We start from the raw sequence: 25,694 nt of genomic DNA, 5'->3' as shown, positions 1-25,694 counted from the left end.
CAGATTGACCGCCGATCTGAGAACTTCTCACGTAGTCTGTTTATTAAGTTTCCATTCTGTGGCATGCACCACATTAATCGTGTTTACTTTATTTTAGCAACATTCTGATAAGAACCAATTGCTTTTTTGTTGTAATTTTATGCATGATATCCTGCAGATGAACTCGAACTCCTGTTGAATCGTGTAAATGACTTGGTAGAATTTCGCATTGATGCCGTACTTCAAGATATGAGCACAATACAGTTATGTAAACTACCCGAGGAAGATCCTATTATATGTGATGAATTTGTACAAGAAACTAAGGTATGTTAAATCACTTATGAATTGTCCATGTTCAAACTGAAGGAGATTTTACTTGACTAATTTAAAAAAGTCCTGATTAGTTAACTTGATTGCAGCATGAAACAGCTGACATGTGAGTCAGCTGATCTTCGAGGAATTGAGTGGTTCCTGAAACAAGGATTAAAACAAAAATATATTTCACTCATCATTTTTCAACTCTGTTCCCTGTTATCGGGCTGCCAAAGAGTCTGAAAATCAAATTGAAGCAGTTTATCAGAACTATGTTGCATCATAAGCATGGGATTTTAATAGTTTTCAGTATAACATGAAGCAAAACCTTTCTTCATCTTCCTTCATTTACCTGGACTACACAGGTGATTAAATTACGGCAAATTTGATTCCACATTCTAATTGCCATTAGATTGGCCGAGTTAATGCAGCTGACAACAATTAGTAAAGCAGCTTTGGGTGCATCGCTTGAGTCATTCTCAATCCAAACTTACAACACAGTACAAGCCAAAGAATCAGCAAGCAAAGGAATAGAATATTGATACAATAACTTTCATTTCTTTCTATCTTGTTATTTGCACAAAAATTCAGAAACTATATTGGAGTTGTAAAGTATTGTGAAATTATGCATTTTGGTAAGCTGAAGCTATACTGGACTTGCCCGATAATTGGTAGGGCCCTGGAGAGTGTTGACAACAGAGAGATCGAGGGGTACAGTACATAGTTCCCAGAAAGGCATCAGACATGCTTGCCTTTATTGATTATGACAATGAGTATAATAGCTGGGATGTTGTGTTACAAATGTACAGGGCATTGGTAAGACTGCACATCCAAGTATTGTGTGCAGTTCTGGTCATCAAATGGTAAGGAGGTGGCACTACCTGGAAAGGCACTGGTGTGAAAAGAAAAACAATTAATATTTCAGGTCAAAGAACGTCGGTTAGTACTATAATGGAAAGAGGAAAACATGTTTGAGAACTATGGGAGAAGATGTGGGAGGAATGGATAAGATTGAAGGGCCTGTCCCACTGCGGGGACCTAATTTGTGGGTTTAGGAGAGTGACATGGTCTTGTTGTATCGCTGAAGTAGAACACCTCCTACGACCACCTTCGACTATGTAGAGAACCTCCTATGAATATGTAGAAGTCCTCCTACGACCATGTAGAAGACCTTTTTCTATCTCCTTTGACCTCCTTCGATTATGTTGAAGTCTAGCTTCGACTATCTACGATTTATTCGCCAATGCTCTCTGCAAAATTGGACACCGAATAGTGGAGAGTGAAGACGACCACCTTCGACTATACTAACACTATCTATGACCACCTTTGACTACCTTTGATTATCTTCGACTACCTTTGATTGCCTTTGATTACCTATGAATAACATGCCGACCTACTACGACCTACTTCGACCAAACCTACGAGTAAAAAAATATTGATTTTTTTCCATGCCGACCAATTTTTACTCGCGCACAATTTTTCAGCATGCTTAAAAAATACTCCTCGACCAAACTGAGGCCGCGAGTATGCGGGAACTTCTCTCGAGCATGAAGGAGAGTTACATAGACCTCCTAGGACAACGTGTCAACCATGCTGCGAGTTTGAGTCGAGCACAAACTTCTAAACTCACAAATTAGGTCCCCGCAGTGGGATAGGCCCTTGAAGCAATATCTGTGGGGCAGTGATATAAGGTGCGATGGTTAATAGCACTGTTAAGGGGATTAAGAAATGTGATGTTCCAAATGGTTGGGCAGTGTGTATTAATGGAGAAGAACCATTATCACCAATGGATAACATAGCAAAAATGGCTAGTTCTATCAGAGTAAGCAAGTTATTGTAAGTTGGAGAATTCAATATCGAGCCCGCAAAGCTGTAACAAGTATTTTGTTTTGATCTTCAAGAATGCTAGAAATGTCCTGCAGATTACCAGCATTTGCTATGTTCTTCTAATATACATGGGTCTAATACTTGATTGTTAATGAAAAACCTTTTTTACACCTCATAGCATTATAGTATTTTTATTTTTTTGCCAGGAACTCTGTGTGAAGGCTGCACAAGTGCTGCATAGTAAAAGTTCGTTAGTTGAGGAAGCAGCCAACGAACTTATAAACATGTTACTAGATCTGGAGGCTCTGGGTAAAGAAGAGGAGCAGCAATTCAAAGGAAGCAGTAGAAATGAACAACAAACACAAGTTGGTGAGAATGAAGGTAAAAAAAGTGAATTAACAAATGACATTGAAAACAATTGAAGCTTAGGATCAAATACTATGTAAAGATGATCAAAAAATGTTCTTGCTTTTTCATACAACTGTGCATGAATGGCAAGAGTCAATATATTTATAGTTATGTAGCTTATTGTAATAGTGGAATTTGTTTTTTTTTCCTGTTAATAAAGCATGAAATAGATATATATATCCTTGATACCTGTCTAAATGTAATCAATGGGACAAAACAAAACTACATTATTCATCTTTTCAGCTGAAGAAAGAAACTGTGAAAACCGTTCCTTCTCTCATACTGCAAACCACCAGATGTTCAGTGGTCTCCCATCTCTGTTAACAAGAAGGAAAAGGAAGGACTTGGAGTTAATGGAAGAAGCAGCGAAGGAACTACTGTCCTACTTCAGCCACCGAAATGTAGATGCATTACTCAAGGTCACCCGCAACACTCTGGAGACAATGCGTAAACGCATTCATTCATCTTCACTCCTTTACTTCATGGGTATGGGTCAGTGCATTCAAATATTCAGATATTTATGATAGAAATAGGGCACTGCTGATTTAGTAGCTGCTTACAGAACACTGAGGAGCGCTGGCAGATCTTTATATATATTTATACTAAAGTTTTTGTACAGAGCACTGGTTGCCAGCAGGTGTGAATTAAGTGTTTTAAAGAATACTGACAGAATTGCAATAAACAGTGCAATGGTGCAAAAATGAGTCATATTATTTGAGATACAGTCTCGTATATGCTTATAACTTGGCAGTTGAAAAGCAAGGTGAAATCATCTTGGTAATTTAACTTTTTTTTCGCTCATCTTGCAGCAGCAATATCGATGCACAATTGTAGAAATTAAACTAAATTCCTTTAAAAGGTGATTTTTAAAAATGTTAACATTTCATTTTTCAAGTGCATGGCTTTGATTTTTCTTACAGAAAATGACCATTCTAATAAACAGAAGCAGTCAAGCCACCCTATCTTCAGAACTAACATTACATTGTCTATTCCTAATATAATCATGATACCTGCACTGGATGAAGTGCAGCAGGCTCTGAATAAAACAGTGGATTATATTGTCAGTGTCTCAAGAGGGGTTGGACAATGGAGCAAGGAAAGAATTCCTCAGGTTTATTTTGATTATTAATAATTTTATCTTCTATATGAGCATATTCTAAACTATTGCATATTTTGTTTATTAATAATTGCCTCTTTCATTTTGTAGAGAAAAATGAGTGAAAGAAAGATTCTAGCAGCGAGGCGTGGCAGCAGAGAGAGTGATTGGGAAGATGTAGTCCCAGAAGCTGCAATCAGAAGTGTTCTTGGTAATGTTACAAATGCTCAAGATTTTGAAATGCGTGGAATTACCATGAAGCAGTAAGTTGCAATGGAGGCAGGAATATGAACACGATTTAAGAGGCATTTGGACAGATGCTTGAATGAGCAAGGCATTCAAGAGAGAGCTAGGGCTCTTAAAAATAGCGCAACCAGGGGATATGGGGAGAAGGCAGGAAAGGGGTACTGATAGTGGATGATCAGCCATGATCCCATTGAATGGCGGTACTGGCTCGAAGGGCCGAATGGCCTACTCCTGCACCTATTGTCTATTGGCAAGGAGAGAACTGTAATTAATTAAGGCAAATGGGATTAAAAAAACATTACCTAACCATGTAGTCTGAAGAAGGGTCTCGACCAGAAACGTCACCTATTCATGATCAATATTGATTAATATCGATATGTATGGTGGTTGGCAATGGTGCAGTGGATGAAAAGAACTGTACAACTCTGACCATGTGTACCAGCTAGTGCAATGAATTATTTATTCCGTTCAAGTTACTGATGGGTAAATTAATTCTTACCAAGCAGTAATATAACCCTTTAAAACATGTCCTTTATTTTCTTATACTTGGAACCTATACTTAATAAATGTATAACTACAGGAGTTTCTTCAGGAATTATGTAAAGCTACAAAGAGAGCTGATTCCTACAATGTATTCTTCCTTAATCTGTTGTTCTCCATTTTAGATAACAGCATCTCTGATGTTTCCGCATCGATTAACTTGCTAATTCCTGTACAACCAAAGAATTACTACAAATGGGTTTCTGAGAACAAGGAGATCATTAAACTAGGATCTGTGCTCAGTACAACTATTAATTCTACTAAAAAGGTAAGTCTTTATGCTTGAAGAAAGTGATGCATTTTGTAACTTTCCTCAATCTCACAAGTTCTGAAACTGGAGTGATTTATGACTTTTGACGATGTTCTCCTGGGAAAATCAGGGGGGTTAAGTAGCAACATTTAATGCATAAAATTAAACATTATTTCTTGAAACTTATTATGAAATTTCCTGAAAATTATTTAGAAATTAAAATTGAATATTTTAAAAAATGCTTTACTTTTGGTATAAAGTTGGAAATTGATTTTGAATTGTTTCTATGACGTCTCATGTGAGAAAACAGTGTGTGTCCAAATTTGGCTCAAATGTACATTACTCAAAAAATTATAAAAATATTTGTGGCTGAGACAACTATACAGTATTACAGACTCTTCAGCCAAGGTGTCTAACAAATGCCTGTGTATAATAATTCTATTTACCAGGAATTATTCGGCAGCTGAATATGTTTGGGTGATTCAGGTACCTTTTGAATGTTGTGAGAGTACCTGCCTCCACCATTGCCTCAGGCCACCCTTTCTAGAATTTCATCACCATCTGAATGAAAAATAATTCTCCCTCTAATTTTAAAAAAAAGTTGCTTTCAAAGCAACATTTATGTCTGAGTTAGCCGAATCGAAAGGCAGCAACAAAGTAATTAACCCAGCTGGGGTTTTTGACTGAAGTATAGTTGGTTATTTATTTTTCAATTCTTTTAGATTAATATGTCATTCTACACAGTGTGAATCTGCTTGATCAATGAGTTTCTAAAGGTGTTCAGAACAATGAGTGGGTACACACGTCTCCAGGTGAACTTGATTGATTCTGACTGAGTTTGAGAGAAAATTGAAACCATTTCACACGATGTAGTGGGGGAATAGCTTCTGGAGGGTATTTCACAGTTCAAATCACATCTTTAGTGGAATGAAGCAGGCAAAAGGAACTAAATGTGTAGGAAGGAACTGCAGATGCTGGTTTAAACCGAAGATAGATGCAAAAACCCGGAGTAACTCAGCGAGACAGGCTGCATCTCTGGAGAGAAGGAATGGGAGAGGTTTTGGGTCTGAAAAAGGGTCTCAACTCGAAACGTTACCCATTCCTTCTCTCCAGAGATGCTGCCTGTCCCGCTGAGTTACTCCAGCTTTTTGTGTCTATCTTCAATGTGAATCTGAACTAAATGACCACATGATCACAATACAAAAATGATAGCGAAGATTAAGCATATTTAATACATTATTCATGTATTCTAGGTAATTGTAATCTCAAGCTTGCTTGATGTACTTTGAGTTTAACCATAGGGTGAAAGAAAATGGAACACAATTTTCTTTATTTGCTTTTCATGGAAGGTTCAATATGGCAATTGCATGTCTTTAACAAATAAGCAATGAAGGATCTAAATGTTTCTCAACATTTTTTAATTATCCATAAACCGATTCTATAAAATTATTTATTATAATTTAACAGATCAGATTTATGATTGCACGTGAAGATTGTGTGCAGGGTGATTACATTGATCAAAGTAAATCTTTAGTGAATTTGACAGGAGAATAGTTGAGTTGCTGCTTTTGTTGAATTGGGTTCACAGACCAGTCAAGGAGCACTAGTATGGGTGTTGTGGGCTGAAGGGACTGGTTTCCAGAGGGCTAGTATGGACATTGTGGGCTGAATGGATTCTTGAGCTGGTGGCTCACTCAAGCCTGTTGTGCTGGCAGCTCACTCACGGCTGGTGGGCTGGCAGTTGACTCACGGCTATTCATTGAAATTCAATTTCAAGCAGGGTGCAAGGCCACCAAATTCAGGTACAGTTTCTTACCACTTCAAGCCGAGTGCAAGGCCACCAAATTCAAGTGCAGTTTCATACCATTTCAAGCAGGGTGCAAGGCCACTAAAGACAGTGAGTCGTGACCTCTCCCTCCTCCATCTTGCAGAGACTGAGCCACGCCCACACTTCTGGGTTTTATAGTCCCTCCCCCCCTCCCACCAGAAGGGGAGTGGCCTTCAGGAGAGAGAATCTCAACATTTTTAAACATTAATAACTCTTATTTTTCATCGATGAGAAAAATCCTTGGCACCTGATGAGCGGAGGGGGACTGAGTAAGATGGCAAAAAATCACAGCTGGACGTGGTAGTGTTTTTTCTAAAATCAATATAAAGCGAAAACAGGAAGTGGTCAAGATTAGATTTTTAATTATATAGAAGGCAAGGCAACTTTAATTAGCCAAGGCAACAGACAATAGGTGCAGGAGTAGGCCATTCGGCCCCTCGAGCCAGCACCGCCATTCAATGTGATCATGGCTGATCATCCCCAATCAGTACCCCGTTCCTGTCTTCTCCCCATATCCCCTCACTCTGCAATTTTTAAGAGCCCTATCTAGCTCTCTCTTGAAAGCATCCAGAGAACCTGCCTCCACCGCCTTCTGAGGCAGAGAATTACACAGACTCGCCACTCTCTGTGAGAAAAAGTGTTTCCTCGTCTACGTTCTAAATGGCTTACTCCTTATTCTTAAACTGTGGTCCCTGATTCTGGACTCCCCCAACATCAGGAACATGTTTCCTGCCTCTAGTGTGTCCAAACCCTTAACAATCTTATATGTTTCAATGAGATCCTTCTAAACTCCAGAGTGGCCAAGCCCAGCAGCTCCATTTTCTCAGCATATGACAGTCCCGCCATCCCGGGAATTAACCTTGTAAACCTACACTGCACTCCCTCAATAGCAAGAATGTCCTTCCTCAAATTAGGGGACCAAAACTGCACACAATACTCCAGGTGTGGTCTCACTAGGGCTCTGTACAACTGCAGAATTACCTCTTTGCTCCTATATTCGATTCCTCTTGTTATAAAGGCTAACATGCCATTCGCTTTCTTCACTGCCTGCTGTACCTGCATGCTTACTTTCATAGACTGATGTACAAGGATCCCCAGATCCCGTTATACTTCCCCTTTTCCCAACTTGACGCCATTTAGATAGTAATTTCCCTTCCTGTTTTTGCTACCAAAGTGGATAACCTCACATTTATCTGCATTAAACTTCATATGCCATGCATCTGCCCACTCCCCCAACCTGTCCAAGTCACCCTGCATTTTCATAGCATCCTCCTCACAGTTCACACTGCCACCCAGCTTTGTGTCATCTGCAAATTTGCTAAAGTTACTTTGAATCCCTCATCCAAATCATTGATGTATATTGTAAATAGCTGTGGTCCCAGCACCGAGCCTTGCGGTACTTCACTGGTCACTGCCTGCCTTTCTGAAAGGGACCCGTTAATCCCAACTCTAGGCAAGGAAACTTTAACTTGGCCAGGCAGCTTTTGCATTTCCAAACCAAAGGCAAGGCAGCTTTAGCATTTCCAAATCAAAAGCAACGCAGCTTTAGCATTTCCAAACCAAAGGCATGGCAACTTTAGCATTTCCAAACAATATTTTCAAACCACATTAAGGGCACTGACAGGTCAGTAAAACCACTCACAGTTTAGTAGACATGTGTTCAGTGTTATTTACAGCTCAGACTGGGAGACGTGACCTTCTCGCTCCCCCATCTTGCCGAGACTGACTGAGGCACTCAACACTTCTGGGTTTTATGGTCCCTCCGGAACGGGAGTGGCCTTCAGGAGAGAGAATCTCAACATTTTTAAACACTAATAAATCTTTTATTTTTCATCGATGGGAAAAATCCTCTTGTCCTGCACAGCAGAGGGGGACTCTGAGTAAGATGGCCAAACATCACAGCCGTAAGTGGCAGCGTTTTTTCTAAAATCAATATACAGAACAGGAAGTGGTCAAGATCAGACTTTTAGTAATATAGATATATGATTTTACCTGCTAGTGTGCAAAACAAAAAATTTTGCTGTACATTGGCACATATGACAATAAAGTATCATTGAATTGTCAAACTAGAAGTTAGGCTAATCTGTTACAAAATTTGTTCTCCAGCCACCAACTTCATCCCTCTCTGGCCAATGAAGCTAAACTGGAAGTTTGTAATCTTCATGTTCCATTTGACTCCATGTTACATTCCATTACAAAAATCCTACTTCACTATGTTTAGTAAAGAATGGTTCTACCCGATAATTATTGACATCCGTTGTGTCTTTGGTAGCATGTTTGGTGATTATGCTGCAAAATTAATTTATGATATTTTCGCATAATTGCAATAACATAACAATTGAGGAATAAAAAATAAGCTATTAGGGTTGACTTGCTCTTGCCTTAAGAAACAATGTAAATATGCGTGTGTCATTTATCTTTCACTTCAGAATGTCTTCAAGCACTTAACATGCAATCATTATTTTGAAATACAACAAATTGTAATATATACCAAATGTAAAATCCAGTTGCATATAACAACTAACGGAAGTGAATAATCAATGCATTGTTGTCTGAAGGACAATTTTTGATTAGGGATAAGGAAAACTCCACGCCTCTAAGTAATTCCCTGTAATTCTTTTGAAGTCCAACTGAATAAGCAGATGAATCTCTAACTTTTAATGAACGTTATCTTAAGGTAATTGAAAATATGGAATGTTACCTCTTTCCTGCTTTTTTTCAGGAAGTTCTTACTGCTCTGGAACAATTTGCATGTTACCATCACATTTGGCGGAGAGAGAGGGAAGAGGCAATTCGAGACTTCATGAAAGGAAGTCCTCTGCTGTCTGAGTTTGAGTCACGGATTCTTTACTATAGGCATTTGGAATCAAAAATCAATTCTGAGCCGGAATACATTTGTGTTGGTGCATTGGCTCTTTACACTGGTAAAGTAATAAAAATGTTTAAATATCTATTGAATTGCCATATTTTGTTATAAAGAAATGTTTTTATTTTTAAAATATCTTATTTTATGACATTACAAGTGATAAATTGAAGATGATCCTTTGAGTATGGGGAGTTCCTATGATTCTCCTTTTAGTGCATTATTTTCCTTGAGATGCTGCTTTTACTCACTTATGTGCATTGTGCAACGCTTGTTACTATTCAAATGCTCACATTTATTACTCAGTGGCTCAAAACAGGTGTTTAGGTAGCCGTTTTGTCACCTCAGAATTCATGAATATCTTGTGGTTGTGGGAAAGAGAACAAATGGGGTTGGAAATGTGTATGGAGGTGTAGGGGTTGATTTCTGCTAGCTATATATTTAGGAAGGCATATATTTAATTTGCCCATTAAATGGTTTAAAATCAAAATAGCAGTCCAATCTTTAAAGTCAAGACCTTAATAGGTTGGTGTATTTTTCAGCTGACCTAAAAATGGCATTAACTTCAGAAAACAAAGCATGGATGACAGGTTTTGGTCTGCACTGCAATAAAAAATATTGTACTGAGATGGAGAATATTTTTACGTTCATCGAAGAAGTCAGCAAAAGATTAAATCGACCTATCAAGGACTTGGATGATATCAGAATAGCCATGGCTGCACTCAAGGAAATAAGAGAACAACAAATTCCCATTGACTTCCAAGTGGGACCCATTGAGGTAACTTGTTTGAAATTACTTAGTTTCATTCATCTGATTGTTTGCATAAGCTGAATGTAAAATATGTTGCAAAATAATTCTAATTGTAAGGGAATATATAATACGCAGAAGGATTTTCATGCCATAATTGTTTTTTTCCCTTGTTATGAAACTATATTCTGTAGCTGAAGAGCATAACCTGAAAAAAATCAATACCACATGCTGGTTTAGGCAAGTATTTTGGTAACTGGTGTGGGGTCACCAGTACCAATATTTTAGCACCAATCCGGGGTGGGAGATTGCAACCTTCACGTGGTCCGCCCTGTTTCGACAAATGCAATCAACCCGGCGTGCACAATCAAATAAGATCAAATAGATCAAGTTGTCCGACAACTTTAGGCTGTGCACGCCATACGCAAGAAGCGGAAGAAGCACCAATCCTATTGTGGTGACAAAAAATAGTTTTTTTTTTAAGAGCCATTGTAATGTAAGTAATTTAAAAATGATTGCATTCTCTCATGTTTTGCTAAATACCATGGTTAAAAAGAAAATTATTATACTTTTTCAGAATGTTATTTTGGAGAAATGGTAGAACCCTTAAAAAGAAGCTATTAGTTTGTTTGTGGCTTGTGAAAACCATATTTAAAACCTTTATGTTTTTTGCTGTTTGGTTTAAACCTTTGAAAAGAGTTCTCATTGCAAGAAACTGATCGAACTTGTGAACATTGTTTCAATGCTCACATCTGTGCTAAATGCTGGACCACAATACTCTTTATTGCATTAATAAGCTCTCTCATTCATTTTTACCCTGAGAAGTTCTGTATGTATCGGCAATTTAATTTTCTATTTTTGTTCTGTGATTCCCCATAATTAAATTGAACTTCAACCTGATAATTGTTCTTATTATGATAGGAATCATATGCAATGTTAAATAAACATGAATTGCCTATGGCCAAGGAAGAAATAGAGAAGGTAGACACTCTACGGTACGTTTGGGAAAAACTGTTAGTGCGTGCAAGTGAGATTCAGAATAAACTTGTTGCTTTGCAACCAAATTTCAGAGGAGAATTGATCAGCAATGTGAAGATATTCATTGAAGACTGTAATGAATTTTATGAAGATTATGAAAAGGTATGAAACAAGTGTTAGTATAAGGCATTTTTATTAGTGCATTAAACTAAGCTAAAGTAAACTATTACTGATCAAAATGTTGATTCTGTGTTTAAAACGTTTGTTTTGCCTTTCACGCTTTCTATTTTGAAAACCACTAAATGTAAAAAAACAATTAAAATGTTAGAAATGTGCAGTAAAAATATTGTTCTCCTTACAATAATTATAAACAGACAAATTATTTTCAAACCTTAACTATTTTGTATTTAGAAATAATTAATTCTTAAACTGTGAATAAATTGAACCTTTGGTGAATACAGCTTTCATTTACTGCTCTGCAGGAAGGTCCAATGGCTATAGGGTTGGCACCGCAGGATGCCAGTGATAGGCTCATCATTTCTCAGGTACTTTCTCACCATTATAATTGTGGTTTCAATGTGCGGTCCACAGATTTCTCAGTTTTATGCAAATTTGCTGTCATTCATTTTGAGTTTTTAAAATCGACGCTGAATAATATAATATTTTTAACCATTTTTCCTTCTTTCATTTGAAGAAATGTGGGTCTTCACATTAATTGTGTGATGCAGTGAATGAGAGTGAGAGGGATTTGGTAGAATGAAGAAATTGGAAACAATCAATTTGTTTCATGTGGTCTGTTATTACCAGCAACCTAATTAATTATAATTTCTCAATTTGATATCCAATCACCAGATGTGTGTGTCATCCAGAATTATGTGGCACAATCTGGTATTGGTTTATTATTATCATGTGTACCAAGATATAGTGAAATACTTTATTACATACTATCCAGGCGGTGGAAAAAGAGTTAAGGGCCTGTCCCACGAGCATGCAGTCGCATGCGGCAAGCGCGACCAAACCGGAAGCGGGGGCCGCGCGGAGGTCGACTGATCCCCGTACAGGGCCGGTCCCACCAGCATGCGCCTGCATGCGGCGAGCGCGACCAAACCGGAAGTGGGGGCCGCGCGGAGGTCGAGTGAGTGATGTGAAGTTCGATCGAAGTCCGTGGGAAGTTCGCGTGTGACGTAGGTGTCGCGACGCTGCACACGCCCGTCGAGGCGGTGCGTACGGCATCGAGGCGGCTGCGGGCCGGCAGGCCATTGCTGTGCGGAATTTTTGAACAGTGTCAGTTTTTCGGAGCCCCGCGCGATGTCGGGACTAGCTCCGCACAACTCCATATGGCTCTGGCGATCGAAGTGGGACCGGCCCCGCGAGGCCGTACGGCTCAAGCGACCACGTTAGGTCGTGCTTGCCGCATGGAGTCGCATGCTCGTGGGACAGGCCCTTTAGGGAGTAAAGCGTAGAATATGGTGTTACAGCTACAGAGAAAGCACAGATAAAACAAGAATATGGGGTGCAACAAGGTCAATTAGGAGATCAGGAACACAGCCTTAGCATGTGAGGTATATTGAGGTGAGAGGAAAGTGACTACACTTGACATTGAGGCAGCATTTGATGGTAGGAAAAAGGAAGGTAAAGCTGAAGTCAATCTGAATCAAAGTGAAAACACACCATTAGTTAGACTCATAACTCATCGGATGGAAGATTGCTATATTCTGGCAGAAATCATACTTTGCACTCCTCTCCCTAAACCCATGATTGTACAGCCATACAGAATTCCAATACCATGATTAGTGGATGAATACCAGGTTGTGATGAGTCAGAGTACAGACGGAGGACTGAAAACCTGATTAGTGCCAGAACTACAATCTTGTCCTTGACCTCGACAAGACCAAGGAGCTGATTGTTGACTTCAGGAGGGGTAACCTGAGGATTCATTAACCTGTCTTCATTGATGGGATGGTGATAGCAAGTGTCAATAGCTACAACTTCCTTGGTGTGCAGATCTCTTGAAGATCTTTCCTGTGCCCAGCACATTCAGGTAATCATAAAGAAAGCTCATCATTGCCTCCACTTACTCAGAAGATACAGGAAACTAGGTATGTTGACTGTTACACAAAAAAAGCTGGAGAAACTCAGCGGGTGCAGCAGCATCTATGGAGCGAAGGAAATAGGCAACGTTTCGGGCCGAAACCCTTCTTCAGACTGATCGGGGGCGGGTGGGGACAAGAAAGGGAAAAGGAGGAGGAGCCCGAAGGCTGGGGGATGGGAGGAGACAGCAGGGGGGCTGAGGAAGGGGAGGAGACAGCAAGGACTAACAAAATTGGGAGAATTCGATGTTCATGCCCCCGGGGTGCAGACTCCCCAAACGGAATATGAGGTGCTGTTCCTCCTATGAGGAATTGTTCTCCTATGAGGTGTTCCTCCTATGAGGTGCTGTTCCTCCTATGAGGAACAGCACCTCATATTCCGTTTGGGGAGTCTGCACCCCGGGGGCATGAACATCGAATTGTCCCAATTTTGTTAGTCCTTGCTGTCTCCTCCCCTTCCTCAGTCCCCCTGCTGTCTCCTCCCATCCCCCAGCCTTCGGGCTCCTCCTCCTTTTCCCTTTCTTGTCCCCACCCGCCCCCGATCAGTCTGAAGAAGGGTTTCGGCCCGAAACGTTGCCTATTTCCTTCGCTCCATAGATGCTGCTGCACCCGCTGAGTTTCTCCAGCTTTTTTTGTGTAACCTTCGATTCTCCAGCATCTGCAGTTCCCTCTTAAACACTAGGTATGTCGACTAGTACTCTGCTGAATTTCTACAAATATGTGGTAGAGAACATACCAACTGAATGCATCGTGACTTGGTTGAGCAACTCGAACACTCAGAAATGAAGAAAACTACAGAGATTGATGCGTTCTTCCCTTTCCATCACAGGTACTGACCTTCCCACCTTCAAAGGGATCTATTGGTGATGCTTTAAAGGCAACCAATATAATCAAAGACCCACACCACCCTGGCCACTGTTATTTCGACCTTATCACTTGGTAGAAGGTACAGAAAATTGAAAACTATCATCACCAGGATCAAGTATAGCTTTGTCCCCGCAACCACCAGTCTTGAACACTACACAAATAATCTCAGCAACTATGAACTTGTCTGGGACTGTGTTTTTGGTAGCACTCGAACTTTTGTTTTAACAGTTGGAGTTATCTGGCATTACTGTTATTAATTAACTGTATTTTTGATTATAGTACGTTATGTGTGCATTGTGGTTCATGGGTCCAGTAAGGTGCTGCAAGGAAGAATTTCATAATTCCATTGCTGATAATAGGACAATTAAACATTGTTCACTCATTCCAACTCCGGGACATCAGATGTTTGCTGTCGTCGGTCCCTACATCTTTAGTTGCTTTATAAATCACCTTCCAGCAGACAGTATTCAAGTTCATTCTCAATTAGCAGCAACAAAGCAGCTCATGCCGGCATGATACAAAGCCAAAGCATCAATCAGACATGGGTTAAAACACATGCTGCTGGAGTAAATCAGTGGGTCAGGCATCATCTGTGGAGGGACTATTTAGATGACGTTTCTAGTCAGAACTCTTCAGTTTGTGTATCGCCCAAGATTCCAGCATCTACAAATTTTACTGTCAGAAATGGGTTGATTAGTGACGTAATATTGTGTCACCTAAGAGCCAGGCTATGACTATCTCCAACTACCCATTGCCTCTGTCATGCAATGGGATTATTGTCAGAAAATAGTAAGATTAAACGAGAACTTACCAGTTTGAAGTTTGATCTGTATTTTATGAGGAGTTACGATGAGGGATTTCGTGAAGAACCCCGCTTCCACGCATGCGTGTCATTCTTCAAAGCAGCGGTGTGAGGTCACAGGAACCTATAATGATCTAACATAGTAAGATTATCAAAGAGATACCAGTTTTTGATATGATCATAAGAGGGTGGGAGCGGAGGGCACGAAATCCCTCATCGTAACTCCTCATAAAATACAGATCAAACTTCAAACTGGTAAGTTCTCGTTTAATCTTACTATTTTACTTCGGAGTCACGTGAGTGACTTCGTGAAGATTTCAAAGCTCTGTGACCTCATGCCGTGGAACGAGTCCATGCTTCACAACTGCCTTGGGTATTGGGAGAGAGCATCATTAGTAATTTTAAAACACAATTATACAAAGAGTTGTGTGGTATAATGAAAAAATTATATATAACATTTTTTAAAAATTTGAGAATCATAGCCCTGTACAATTTTTGCTGCGGATGTTGCTGCAGCCCTGGTGGAATGAGAGTTAAAACATTAGTGTCATTTTTAGGACCTATTTGAGCCACCTAATATAGTTTGAGTCGTGACCCTTTCATGCGGTTTCTTTTTAAGAGATAAACAACTCCATTTTCTGACCTCGAATGTTCTTAGTATATTCCATATATTGTTAGATGTGTCTTGCTATACACGGTCGTTTGCCATATGGGTGTACCATAAATTCAAACACTTGACCCGAGGAAACCCGATCTGTTTTCTTTTATTAAATCCTGTATGACAACACCAGTTTCTCGGTGAGATGATCAGGGAGTCCAGGCTCAGTTTGCTTAATGGCTGGACTTGTTGTGCGGTAAATAGCACCATGAGCATAACCATCTTCCTGGTCTGTTACTGAAGTGACAACGCTGTTATGAGCTACAAGCTCCTCAGCATGTTGAGAAACGACACCCACGTCCCAGATTTCGGAGTACCTGGTTTTATTACCAGGGGTGCGTTCCCACCGCGTGCCGCTCCGTTCCTTGTGATAGGTAATTGGAGAGTGCACTTGTGGCACTATTGATGGCACTGTAGCTCCATCGATTATCATAATGGAGGCTTGTTAAAATTCCAATACGGCCAGAATGTTCTTGGCCTTTTGGTCGAGGTTGTTGTCCAAGCAGTATATGCCCCATTTCTTGATGTCCAAAGGTACTGCTTCCGTGTTGACAGTCTTAGTGCAGGTGAGATGAGATTCATCGTCCTGTCTGACAGCCCAATGCCGTGCAGTGGGTCTTTAGACTCTATAAATCCATAATCCATAGTCTTATGGCATGGATGACAGCCTCCAGTCACTGGAAAATTAATAATTTTTGGCTATGTTCAATAGGGAACATGGTTCTAAACCATCCCCTGTATGACCGAATACCATGATTTAGAAGGTCAGTCGGAACTCTGAGAATTCCAGATGCCGAGTGTAGTTGAATATCCCTAGTACCCCATTGATGGGGCCGAACGGGGGAAAAAACATCACCCTATGGCTTTGTTACCTAACAATGCCAAGCTGGTTTTAGAATTTTAGTAAATAATATTGGAGCTAATGATTGCCCCTATTGTAAGCACTATTGCCAAAGTTCCTCTTTTGTGTCAATGCCTGCCATATAGAAAACCCGCAGCTGACACCAAGTCTTATCAAGAAAAAAGAGTATCCATCTTAAAATGAATATCTAGAACAAATGTGTTTAGGGTTAAAATCAATGATAATCCTGCAACCCTACTCTATTTTATTTTTAATAAATATGTTTGATACAATTCTAATGTTCCATGAAAAGTATGCTCAATCACATCTTTTGTGTACAATTTTTGTAGACCATGTGGGTTTTAGATAGTTTGGTTATGTAAGGACAAAATGCCCTTCTGGTGTATGTTGTACTGAGGTTATTGGAATGAGTAAATCTTATCAGATAACCCTGAATACTGCTGAGATTATATGAATCTGTAGTGATTATATACCATACATAACTGTAGTGTTGTAACCTCCCCTACCATCATAGGTCCCTATTTTAAACAGAAGAAAACCCCACCCACCTACCTCCATGGTTACCGGTGGTTGTGTTATTTCCTTGGTTTTTTGACAAAGGAGGTTCTGGTTTGATATCTCTTGTTCGGGGTTGTGTGGGAGGTTGAGGTTCCCGCATCTTCCAGGGTGGCCGCCCTGGCCATACCCTAAAAAAGGATCCTGCGGGTTATTGATTTCTAGCACTGCCACTGGTATGAGGCACATTATTTATGGCGTTGCCTGTGGCCGGTATCATGCTCCAAAAATAGGCCCTTGCGCTGGCCTTGATGAGCCCCAGTGTCTTGGCTTTGTCCACTCACGGTTCTTTGTTTGCAAATGGTAGCATTTTTTGGGGTCCCAGTGCTGGCTGAATGGCCGCCTTCCATGTGTAGTTCAGATCATATTGCATATTACTAAACAGAGCTAGTGCGTCTAGATGGTCTTTGGTTACCTACATTTAGTCCAGGGTGCGAGTGTATTCTATGATGCCTTCCGTCAATCCCTTTAAGGTTCTCTGGATCTTGAGGTCCTGGTTCCTGATGTTCGTCCCCATATGCTGCCAAATGCATTGGTTTACACTGGGCACCCGTAATGCCTCACCGTTGCCAGGTGGCAGATGTCTGGCCAGTGTCTGTAAATTTATTCTTGTTGGCGTTTGTGGCCAGACATATAGTAATACTATTGCCATCCTGGATCCAAGTCTACCCATGTTTGACTTGGTTAAAGTAATCAGCCACCATGTCCAGCAGAGTCCCTGCTGTGTTAGGATCATGGGACGCTGTATTACCAGGCTCTGGCCCATCAGGGTCCTGCCTACTCTTTTTTATAGAGTTAGAGATCTCTAGGGTCCCGCACGGGGTACCCATGTGGGGCTTAACTGCTGCCCACTTGTCTTTTGTTCTGCGGACCCCTCTTGCAAGTCAACCCAGAACTGACCCACAGTGCTCCCCTCTGATGGGGTAGAAGCATTGTGCAGCCCTCAAAGAGGTACTGCTGTGGGTTATCACGTTGGAGCAAGGCTCCATACACCGCTTCTTCCCGCTCCAGCCCTCTCGGGCGCTGGTTGCCGGCGGTTTTATGCAAAGTCGGACCCTTCTCAGTCCACTACCTTGTTTGATTTGTGTCTAGCCTACCGCTCGGCCGCATGGAGCTGGCCGGTGCGGGGCCGACATCGGGCACCGCTGATCCCACTACGGTTGATCCAAGTGCCGCTGGCTGCTGCTGGCTGCCCGCTGTTCCACGGTCCTCCTTCTCCAGCTTTGTCCTTCCTTCCGTGGAGTGGATATGGCCGGTGTGGATGATAACTGGCACAGCTGATTCCATCTATTCCTTTAACCCGGCTCCAACGCTCTCAGCGCTCCTGGCTGCTCCTTTATCTTAGACCCGTGGGACCCACCCCCGTACTGACGGTACTGGTCCCTTGCGGTCGTTGCAGCCGGTCAACCCCACTCTAATGCCCTCAATTCTGGGCACTCCTACTTATATGGTCCTTAGCTAAGGAACATATAAGACATTAAAACTGATGATAACAGCTATTATAGATTTTATTTAATGATAAGAACAGATACTACACTTGATCTTAGCCAAAAGGCCTAGAAGCGATCATTGTAACTAAAAACCCCACTGGGACCGACCCTGGTACTCACATACTGGTCCCTTGTAGTAGATTGCAGCCAGTCAACTGCCAAGTCCTTTGCTGCTGAAAAATGAATTTTCTCACCGTGCTGGAGCGAAGTTGGGCACAGGTGTTTTCCTCCTCCGGGAATCGATGTGCCCATGCTGCTCCTGCCATTGCCAGCTCCTGCCGTTGCCAGCTCCTGCCGCAACCTGCGCTCCTGCAGCTGCCGGCTGCCACTGCTGCTGCCCGTACTCCTGCAGCCGCCCGTACTCCTGCAGCCGCCCGTACTCCTGCAGCCGCCAGTACTCCTGCTGCTGCTGCTGCCGCTGCCGACTGCCGCTCCTGCTGCTGCTGCCACTCCTCCGCGGTTCACCCGCCGGCCTTCTGCAGCTTACATGGACCCGGTCCATGTCTGCACCTAGAAGGTAAGTTGAAGGAAACGCAGGGTCTCTTACCTGCTGTTCCCGACTTTCCTTCTCCCGCTGGTGACCGTCGTTCCTTCCGTTGCGGGTTCGAGTCGCTCGGACCGACCCCGGTATCCACGGGCCTGGTCCTTCGCGGCAGTTCCGCAGCCGGTAAAACCCGGCTGTTCCTATCCCGGTGCCTACCTTTTGGAGAAGGTTTTCGTCCCCAACGTCCCGTTCCTACTTCATCAGTGCCGCTGCACTCGCTGAGTGTTTCGAGCCCCGGTACCGCTGGTCCGTGCTGTCTGTCCCGCAGCCTCTGCGCTGGCTGCTAGCGACTGGTCCCAAGCCAGTCTCGCTTGAGACTGGCATACGGACCTCTTTACTTTGCTTCCCGCCCGGCCGAGAGGTGAATTTTGCCGGTGCGGGAGCAAAGTCGGGCACAGGTTGTTCCCCACCCAGGGAAACTCGTGCTGTTGCTGCTGCTGGCTGCTCGCCCTCCACGGGTCTCCCTGCCAGCTTTCCGCAGCCACCTAAAAGTAAGTAGAAAAAGAGGGAAAACGCAGAGTCTCTTACCTGCTGTTCCCGACTTTCAAATTCTCCCGCTTGGGGAACGCCGTTCCCCCCTGTGTGACTCGTTGCAATGTGTAGCGATATGGCACGCATGCGTGGAAGCGGGGTTCTTCACGAAGTCACTCACGTGACTCCGAAGTAAAATCAACATCACTGCATATGGCAATGAACTTGAACTTGTGCCCAAGGGAATGAAGAGGAGAATCATTGAACAACTTTGTAAACTTGCTACGATCGAAGAAATTCTCAATGAAATAACTGTAAATAAACAATTTTGCAAGGTTTAAAAAAAAAATCATTTTATTGTCATACTTGGATAATTGGTGTTGTTAGCCTTCATTTATTGATGGACATCAGAAAGACTGAGAAACATTAGAACATAATTATAAACAAGCAAGAATAGACCAGTTAGCCATCAAGCAGCTCTGCTGCTCATTAGGTTAATGATTTACCTAGTCTTGCAGTAACACTATCATGATCTTTCCCTTATTGACTCCCTTACAGTTTAAATGTCTGAGAGTCACCACCTTGAATATATGGGATGATTTCACCTCTACAGCTCTCTGTGGTGGTTAGAGAATTCCAAAGATGTACGACCCTCTGAGGGAAGAGATTACCCCAGCTCCATCTTTTTCTGAAACCACGTCCCAAGATCTGGACACCCCCATCAGGAGAAACATACTCTTAACACCCATGCTGTCCTTCTCCTCAGGATTTTGTGCGATCACCTCTCCTGTTCTCCAATGAGTATAGACTCTTTTTAATTCAACCTCTTTATCCCAGGAGTCAACATGGTGAACCATCTCTGTATTGCCTCCAATGCAAGCAGTATTTAAGAATAAGGAGTAAGCCATTTAGAACGGAGACAAGGAAACACTTTTTCTCACAGAAAGTCGTATGTCTGTGGAATTCTCTGCCTCAGAGGGCGGTGGAGGCAGGTTCTCTGGATGCTTTCAAAAGAGAGCTAGATAGGGCTCTTAAAAATAGCGGAGTCAGGGGATACGGGGAGAAGGCAGGACCAGGGTAGTGATGGGGATGATCAGCCATGATCACATTGAATGGCGGTGCTGGCTCGAAGGGCTGAATGGCCTACTCCTGCACCTATTGTCTATTCCTGATGTGGTCTCGTCAGTGCCTTGTAAAGTTGAGTCAAAACTTGCCTACATTTATACTCCATATTCCTTTCAAAAGGTCAATGTTCTACTTGCCCTCCTAATTATTACATGTACCCACATGATTACTTTAGTGTTTTATATATTTTGTTTCCTTTGCACCAAACATTTTAAAGTTTTGTTTATACACTAAACAGAAGGACAAATTTATTAAAGGGTTAAGGGTTTATTAAAAAATAAAGGTGATTTTTGTAACACTCTTTTCCCCTGAGTGGTTCCTCACATGCAGACAGTTGTATTTGAGTGAAATCGGAAATTTAACACATTGGACAAATGGGGCCTGCTTTTTAACACTCCACCTACATTGAAACATTTGATTTTCCGTTGATGAAGTTCAACCCAAAATCTTCATTGTGCTACTCTTATGGGCCTGTCCCACTTAGGTAATTTTTTAGGCGACTGCAAGAGACTATGCGGTCACCACATGGTCGCCACATGTTCATGGGTGGTTTCCGGGAAGTCGCCTTGATGGTCGTGAGGAGTTCCTGCATTCTGGGAACTAGTTGTGGCGTCATTATGGTCACCACAAAATTTTCAACATGTTAAAAAATTAGCCGCGACCAGAATGAAGACGCCATGGAGAGTAGCGAGAGTGCCGTAGGTGGGTTGCCCAGAGGTCCTAGTGGGTTGCCTGGAGGTCGAATGTTCTTGTAGGTTGTAGCTTGTGCTGACCGGTGAATCTCATTGGGGGAAAAAAACCCGTCAGCAACAGTTTTCAGAACCAGGGATAACCGACCGGTAACGTTAAATGTCCGCCGAGCTTCACGGCCGTGTATCTCTGGCTTCTTAAAAGTTGTCTCCACTTCTCTCCCCGCTCCCCCCCCTCCCCCCCCCCCCCCCCCCCCCCCCCCTCTCTTTTAAAGGACTTACCGTACACTGTGCTTTAGTCGTCTTAATTACAGAGCCAACCTTCCTGTTCATCGTGCTGTGTGTCTGTACCACTTTGGCTTTGCACCGTGTGAATTTTACTCAGTCAGCGCTCCCCCGCTTGCCCTGTCCCCTGCGTGCTGGTGAAGGAAGCGGTGTGTGTGTGTGTGTGTATATATCTGTTCCACTCTGACAGTCGGAGTACCAGTTGCCGGTTTTTCAGGCGACTGCTGGCAACTTGGCAGTCGCCTGAAAAATCGCCTAAGTGGAACAGGCCCATTAGTATCATTGAATCAAAGTGAATTTCTGGTACAATTTTTTTTTTTTTTCTACTGCACGGTTTATCACTCATGTTTGATATTTGCGGGATTTAAATGCAGATGTGTACTTATACATATAATTTCATTCTACTGCCAGAATCAATTTGATAACCTGTATCGGAAGTATATCACGTACACAGGTGGTGAAGAACTGTTTGGCCTGTCTGTCACTGAATATCCTCGGTTGCTAGAAATAAAGAAACAGCTGACATTACTCCAGAAACTATACGGCTTGTACAATAACGTGATCAATACTGTGAACGGCTACTATGACATCCTCTGGTCAGAGGTCAACATAGAAAAAATCAACAATGAGCTTATGGAATTTCAGATAAGGTAATGATTAAATTTTGTGAAGCCGCTGTTTGTTGGCATTAAACATTGTCAATTTGTTATTTTCAATTTGGATTTGATTTTGGGATAAACTAAATATTTTTTTGGCTGCTAATATTTTGTGTCCATTATCTTCCAGAAACTAACGTGTATTATCTTCCATTATGTTCCCGAAGCTAATGTGTATTATTTTACCTCCACAGTATTGTCTCTTTCCATTCTGAACTCAAGCATTTTGCTGCACTAACTCTTCCACTTTCATCACTTTAAGAAAACTAACTCCATGCTGTTTCAATCCTTGCAATGATTCATAAGTTTATTTTCTGTTTTGATGTGTGTCTATCATTCCAGTCTCATAATTAGAGTGGTTTCACAACTAATGGGGCTTCATAATTCTTATCTTTGCTTTAAAATGCTCCATTACGTAACTCCTCTCTATTCGGCCATCTCTTCCAGCTCCTCGTCTTCCCCTAAACTTCTTGTTTGTCTTTTTGTCCAGCCACCCCATTTCCCCCACAGTCCCACACGATATAATTTATATTTAAAAAAAACAAGCTTCCTCACCTTCAACTCCTGAAGAATATCACGAAGAAAACTCTTCCTGGAAATTAATGTCACATTTACAGTTTTTTCCTTAGTTTGCTGTCTCTCTTCTTCATACATAAGGATGTGGGTATAAAATGCCTTGATAGATCATACATATGATGTGACCATTCAAAATGTCATTGATACTTTTGAGGATCTTCTACTAATGTCTATATGCATCCTCCTACAATTTAAAACATAATGCATTTGGTCTGCATTCTATCCTGGCACAGCAGCTTGCAGACCAAATGCATTATGTTTTAAATTGTAGGAGGATGCATATCTCTGTGTTTGCACTGGAGGAGCTAGAGCATTGGAACAAATCATTGCTAAACTAGGTACCAGGGAGCTGCGGACTCCAGTGGGAAGCGGCCGATTTGGAGGTCCAAGCCGCTGAGGTTGGCCTCCCGTTCCAACGTCGGAGTGCCAACATCGTGGCGAGCGGGCCTGAGTGGCGGGCTGCCCGTAGCGTCGACTGCAGAGGGCTCCGGAGGCCCCGACCACGGGTGAACGTCAAAGGAAGATGACTGACTTTGGTGCCTTCCCTCACAGTGGGAAACGTTTGATTCTGCTGTGTGGGGATGTTTTATGTTGAACTCTATCGTGTGTTGTGTTCTTTATTTTATTGTATGGCTGTATGGTGATCATATTTCACCGTGCCAACTGGCACATGTGACAAATAAATGTATCTTGTAATTGCTCTGGTATTTTATATAATTCATATGTTTAATCAATAATGTTTTATTATTAATGTTTTATGTATCATTCTTATCTGTCACTATGTCATGTTGTCACTTGTGGGCGGAGCACCAAGGCAAATTCCTTGCATGTGAATACCTGGCCAATAAACTTATACATTCATTTTACTAAACTTTAGGAGGTTCCATAAATATTTTTATTTTACATTTTTAATTTGATACTTATTTGGAGGCAAAGGCTCAAATGAATCTATTATACCTCTATATGCTGACATCATTCATATTAATCTCAGCACAGCTAGATTTCAGGAATAGTACTGAATACTTAATATCAAATGAATGTATTCATTTGAATAAGATCTCAGAACCTCGCTGGTTTTCACATTTCACTCCCTTCTGTTAAGTTTTATTCTCTTCCTCTGACTCTCTCGGACATGGTTCCCTGACATGGGCCTCCCAGGTTGATAGGGTGGTGAAGCAGACTTTAGGTATGCTGGCCTTCATCAGTCAGGGAATTGATTATGGAAGTTGGGACCTTGTGTTGTAGTTGTACAAGATTATGTTGAGGCTGCACTTGGATATTGTGATCGGTTTTGGTCACTCTGCTACGCGAAAGATGTCATTAAACTGTGAAGAAAGCAGAGATGTTTTATGAGGATGTTGTCAGGATTCAAGGGCCTGAGTTGGAGAGGTCGAGCAAGCGAGGAGCTGCTTCTTTGGAGCACGGGAGACTGAGAGGTGATCTGATAGAGGTACATAAAATCATGAGGGGCAATGACAAGGTGAATGCGGTGGTCTTTTTCCCAGGGTGGAGAGATTAAGCACCAGAAGGCATGTGTTTAAGGTGGGTCGGAAATATTTAAGAGCAACCTTAGGGAGAAATCTTGCACACAGTGTGGCGGGTATATAGACCAATCTGCCAGAACAAGTAGTTATGGCAGGTATAGTAACAACACTTTAAAATTTGAACAGGTACGTGACTAGGAAAAATTCAGAGGGATATGGGCCAAACATGGGCAAATGGAACTAGTTTAGATGAGCTGCCTGGATCGACATGGATGTGTTGGACTGAAGGACCTGTTTTCAGAGCATATGGCCTGACTGCTGATCCATAACAATTTCCCATTGCAGCAGCAGCTGAAATTAGCATCATGGTTGCCCTCGACATCAAATCAATTCTCATATTTTGTTCTGTGGCATAGTTCAAAAATTCTTGAACACATTTCACTGTAGATAATATAAATTATTTTAAAAGGTACTTAAGTTGGATGATTGTGAGAAAACTTTTAAGTAAATTTTATAGGGAGACTTGAGACCTTGAGGAGAAATTTTAATTAGATTTTTATTGTTGCATGCTGTTTGCATCTCCCAGTTTTGGGTGAATTGTGGTCAGTTGTAAAACTACGCAGGTGGATGCACAAACATCACATTTCATGGGTTCATAAAATGTAAAGACATGCAGTTCCCCTCTCTCCTTGTGAAACCTAAAAAATGCACTTATACTTGACTCCAAAAGACTGCCAGAAAGGAAAGCACTCACTTTCATCCACCAACTCAAGTTACGTACTGCTGAGGTCTGCCATTTCAAATGAAACAAGCTAAAATTATGAACTTATTTCTGAATGTTGGATACCTTTCTTCAATCTGCATCGCAATTATTTGTACTTCAGATGTCGCAAGCTTCCACGTGCTTTGAAAGAATGGCAAGCGTTCCTGGATTTAAGGCAAACTATTGAGGATTTCAATGAATGCTGCCCACTGTTAGAGCACATGTCTAACAAAGCTATGATGCCACGACACTGGAAACGAATCGCAGACACCACAGGGCATAATTTTGATGTAGAAAGTGAAATGTTTAAGTTGAGAAACATTATGGAAGCCTCAATACTGAAATATAAAGAGGAAATTGAGGTATTTGTTTTATGTTATATAATGCAAGAATTTTTTAGAGCTTAATGGAATAATGTGAATAATTAATCAACATCGTAAAATATTTTGCTTCCTGCAAGAATAAACATTATATTGAACTAATTTATGAATTGTTGAGATCTGAGAATGGAGGTGCTTCTAAAAGTAAAATAATATGTTACTTTTTTTTTAGAAGATACCCATTGGAAGTCTGTCCTCTTAATTTGTTATATCTATTTATTGTCATTAGGTTTTACAATAGTAAAATGAGTATATGAGAGATCATTATTAATTAAAAAATTAAGTGGAAACGAGACGCACAAAGTCAGGGGTTAAGGGGTTA

The 25,694-nt window shown here is 41.5% G+C and overlaps 1 protein-coding gene and 1 pseudogene across 1 annotated transcript in view; one reads left to right on the top strand and one right to left on the bottom strand.

Annotated features, from left to right (window-relative positions):
* The window catches only part of dnah5 (dynein, axonemal, heavy chain 5), a 202,299-nt gene that overhangs the window by 78,095 nt on the left and 98,510 nt on the right, over positions 1-25,694 (top strand). Inside the window, exons 17-28 of the mRNA XM_055659224.1 lie at positions 158-303; positions 2,325-2,499; positions 2,770-3,012; positions 3,447-3,637; positions 3,734-3,833; positions 4,534-4,676; positions 9,209-9,410; positions 9,892-10,127; positions 11,019-11,237; positions 11,558-11,620; positions 21,925-22,163; positions 25,114-25,354. Coding sequence (XP_055515199.1) covers positions 158-303; positions 2,325-2,499; positions 2,770-3,012; positions 3,447-3,637; positions 3,734-3,833; positions 4,534-4,676; positions 9,209-9,410; positions 9,892-10,127; positions 11,019-11,237; positions 11,558-11,620; positions 21,925-22,163; positions 25,114-25,354 — 2,198 coding nt within the window. The remainder of the gene's footprint in view (positions 1-157; positions 304-2,324; positions 2,500-2,769; positions 3,013-3,446; positions 3,638-3,733; positions 3,834-4,533; positions 4,677-9,208; positions 9,411-9,891; positions 10,128-11,018; positions 11,238-11,557; positions 11,621-21,924; positions 22,164-25,113; positions 25,355-25,694) is intronic.
* On the bottom strand, positions 18,355-18,476 carry LOC129693532 (U2 spliceosomal RNA; annotated as a pseudogene).

This window comes from Leucoraja erinacea, chromosome 2 (assembly GCF_028641065.1).
Source record: "Leucoraja erinacea ecotype New England chromosome 2, Leri_hhj_1, whole genome shotgun sequence".
NCBI lineage: Eukaryota > Metazoa > Chordata > Chondrichthyes > Rajiformes > Rajidae > Leucoraja > Leucoraja erinaceus.
This window is presented reverse-complemented; position numbering and strand designations above follow the sequence as displayed.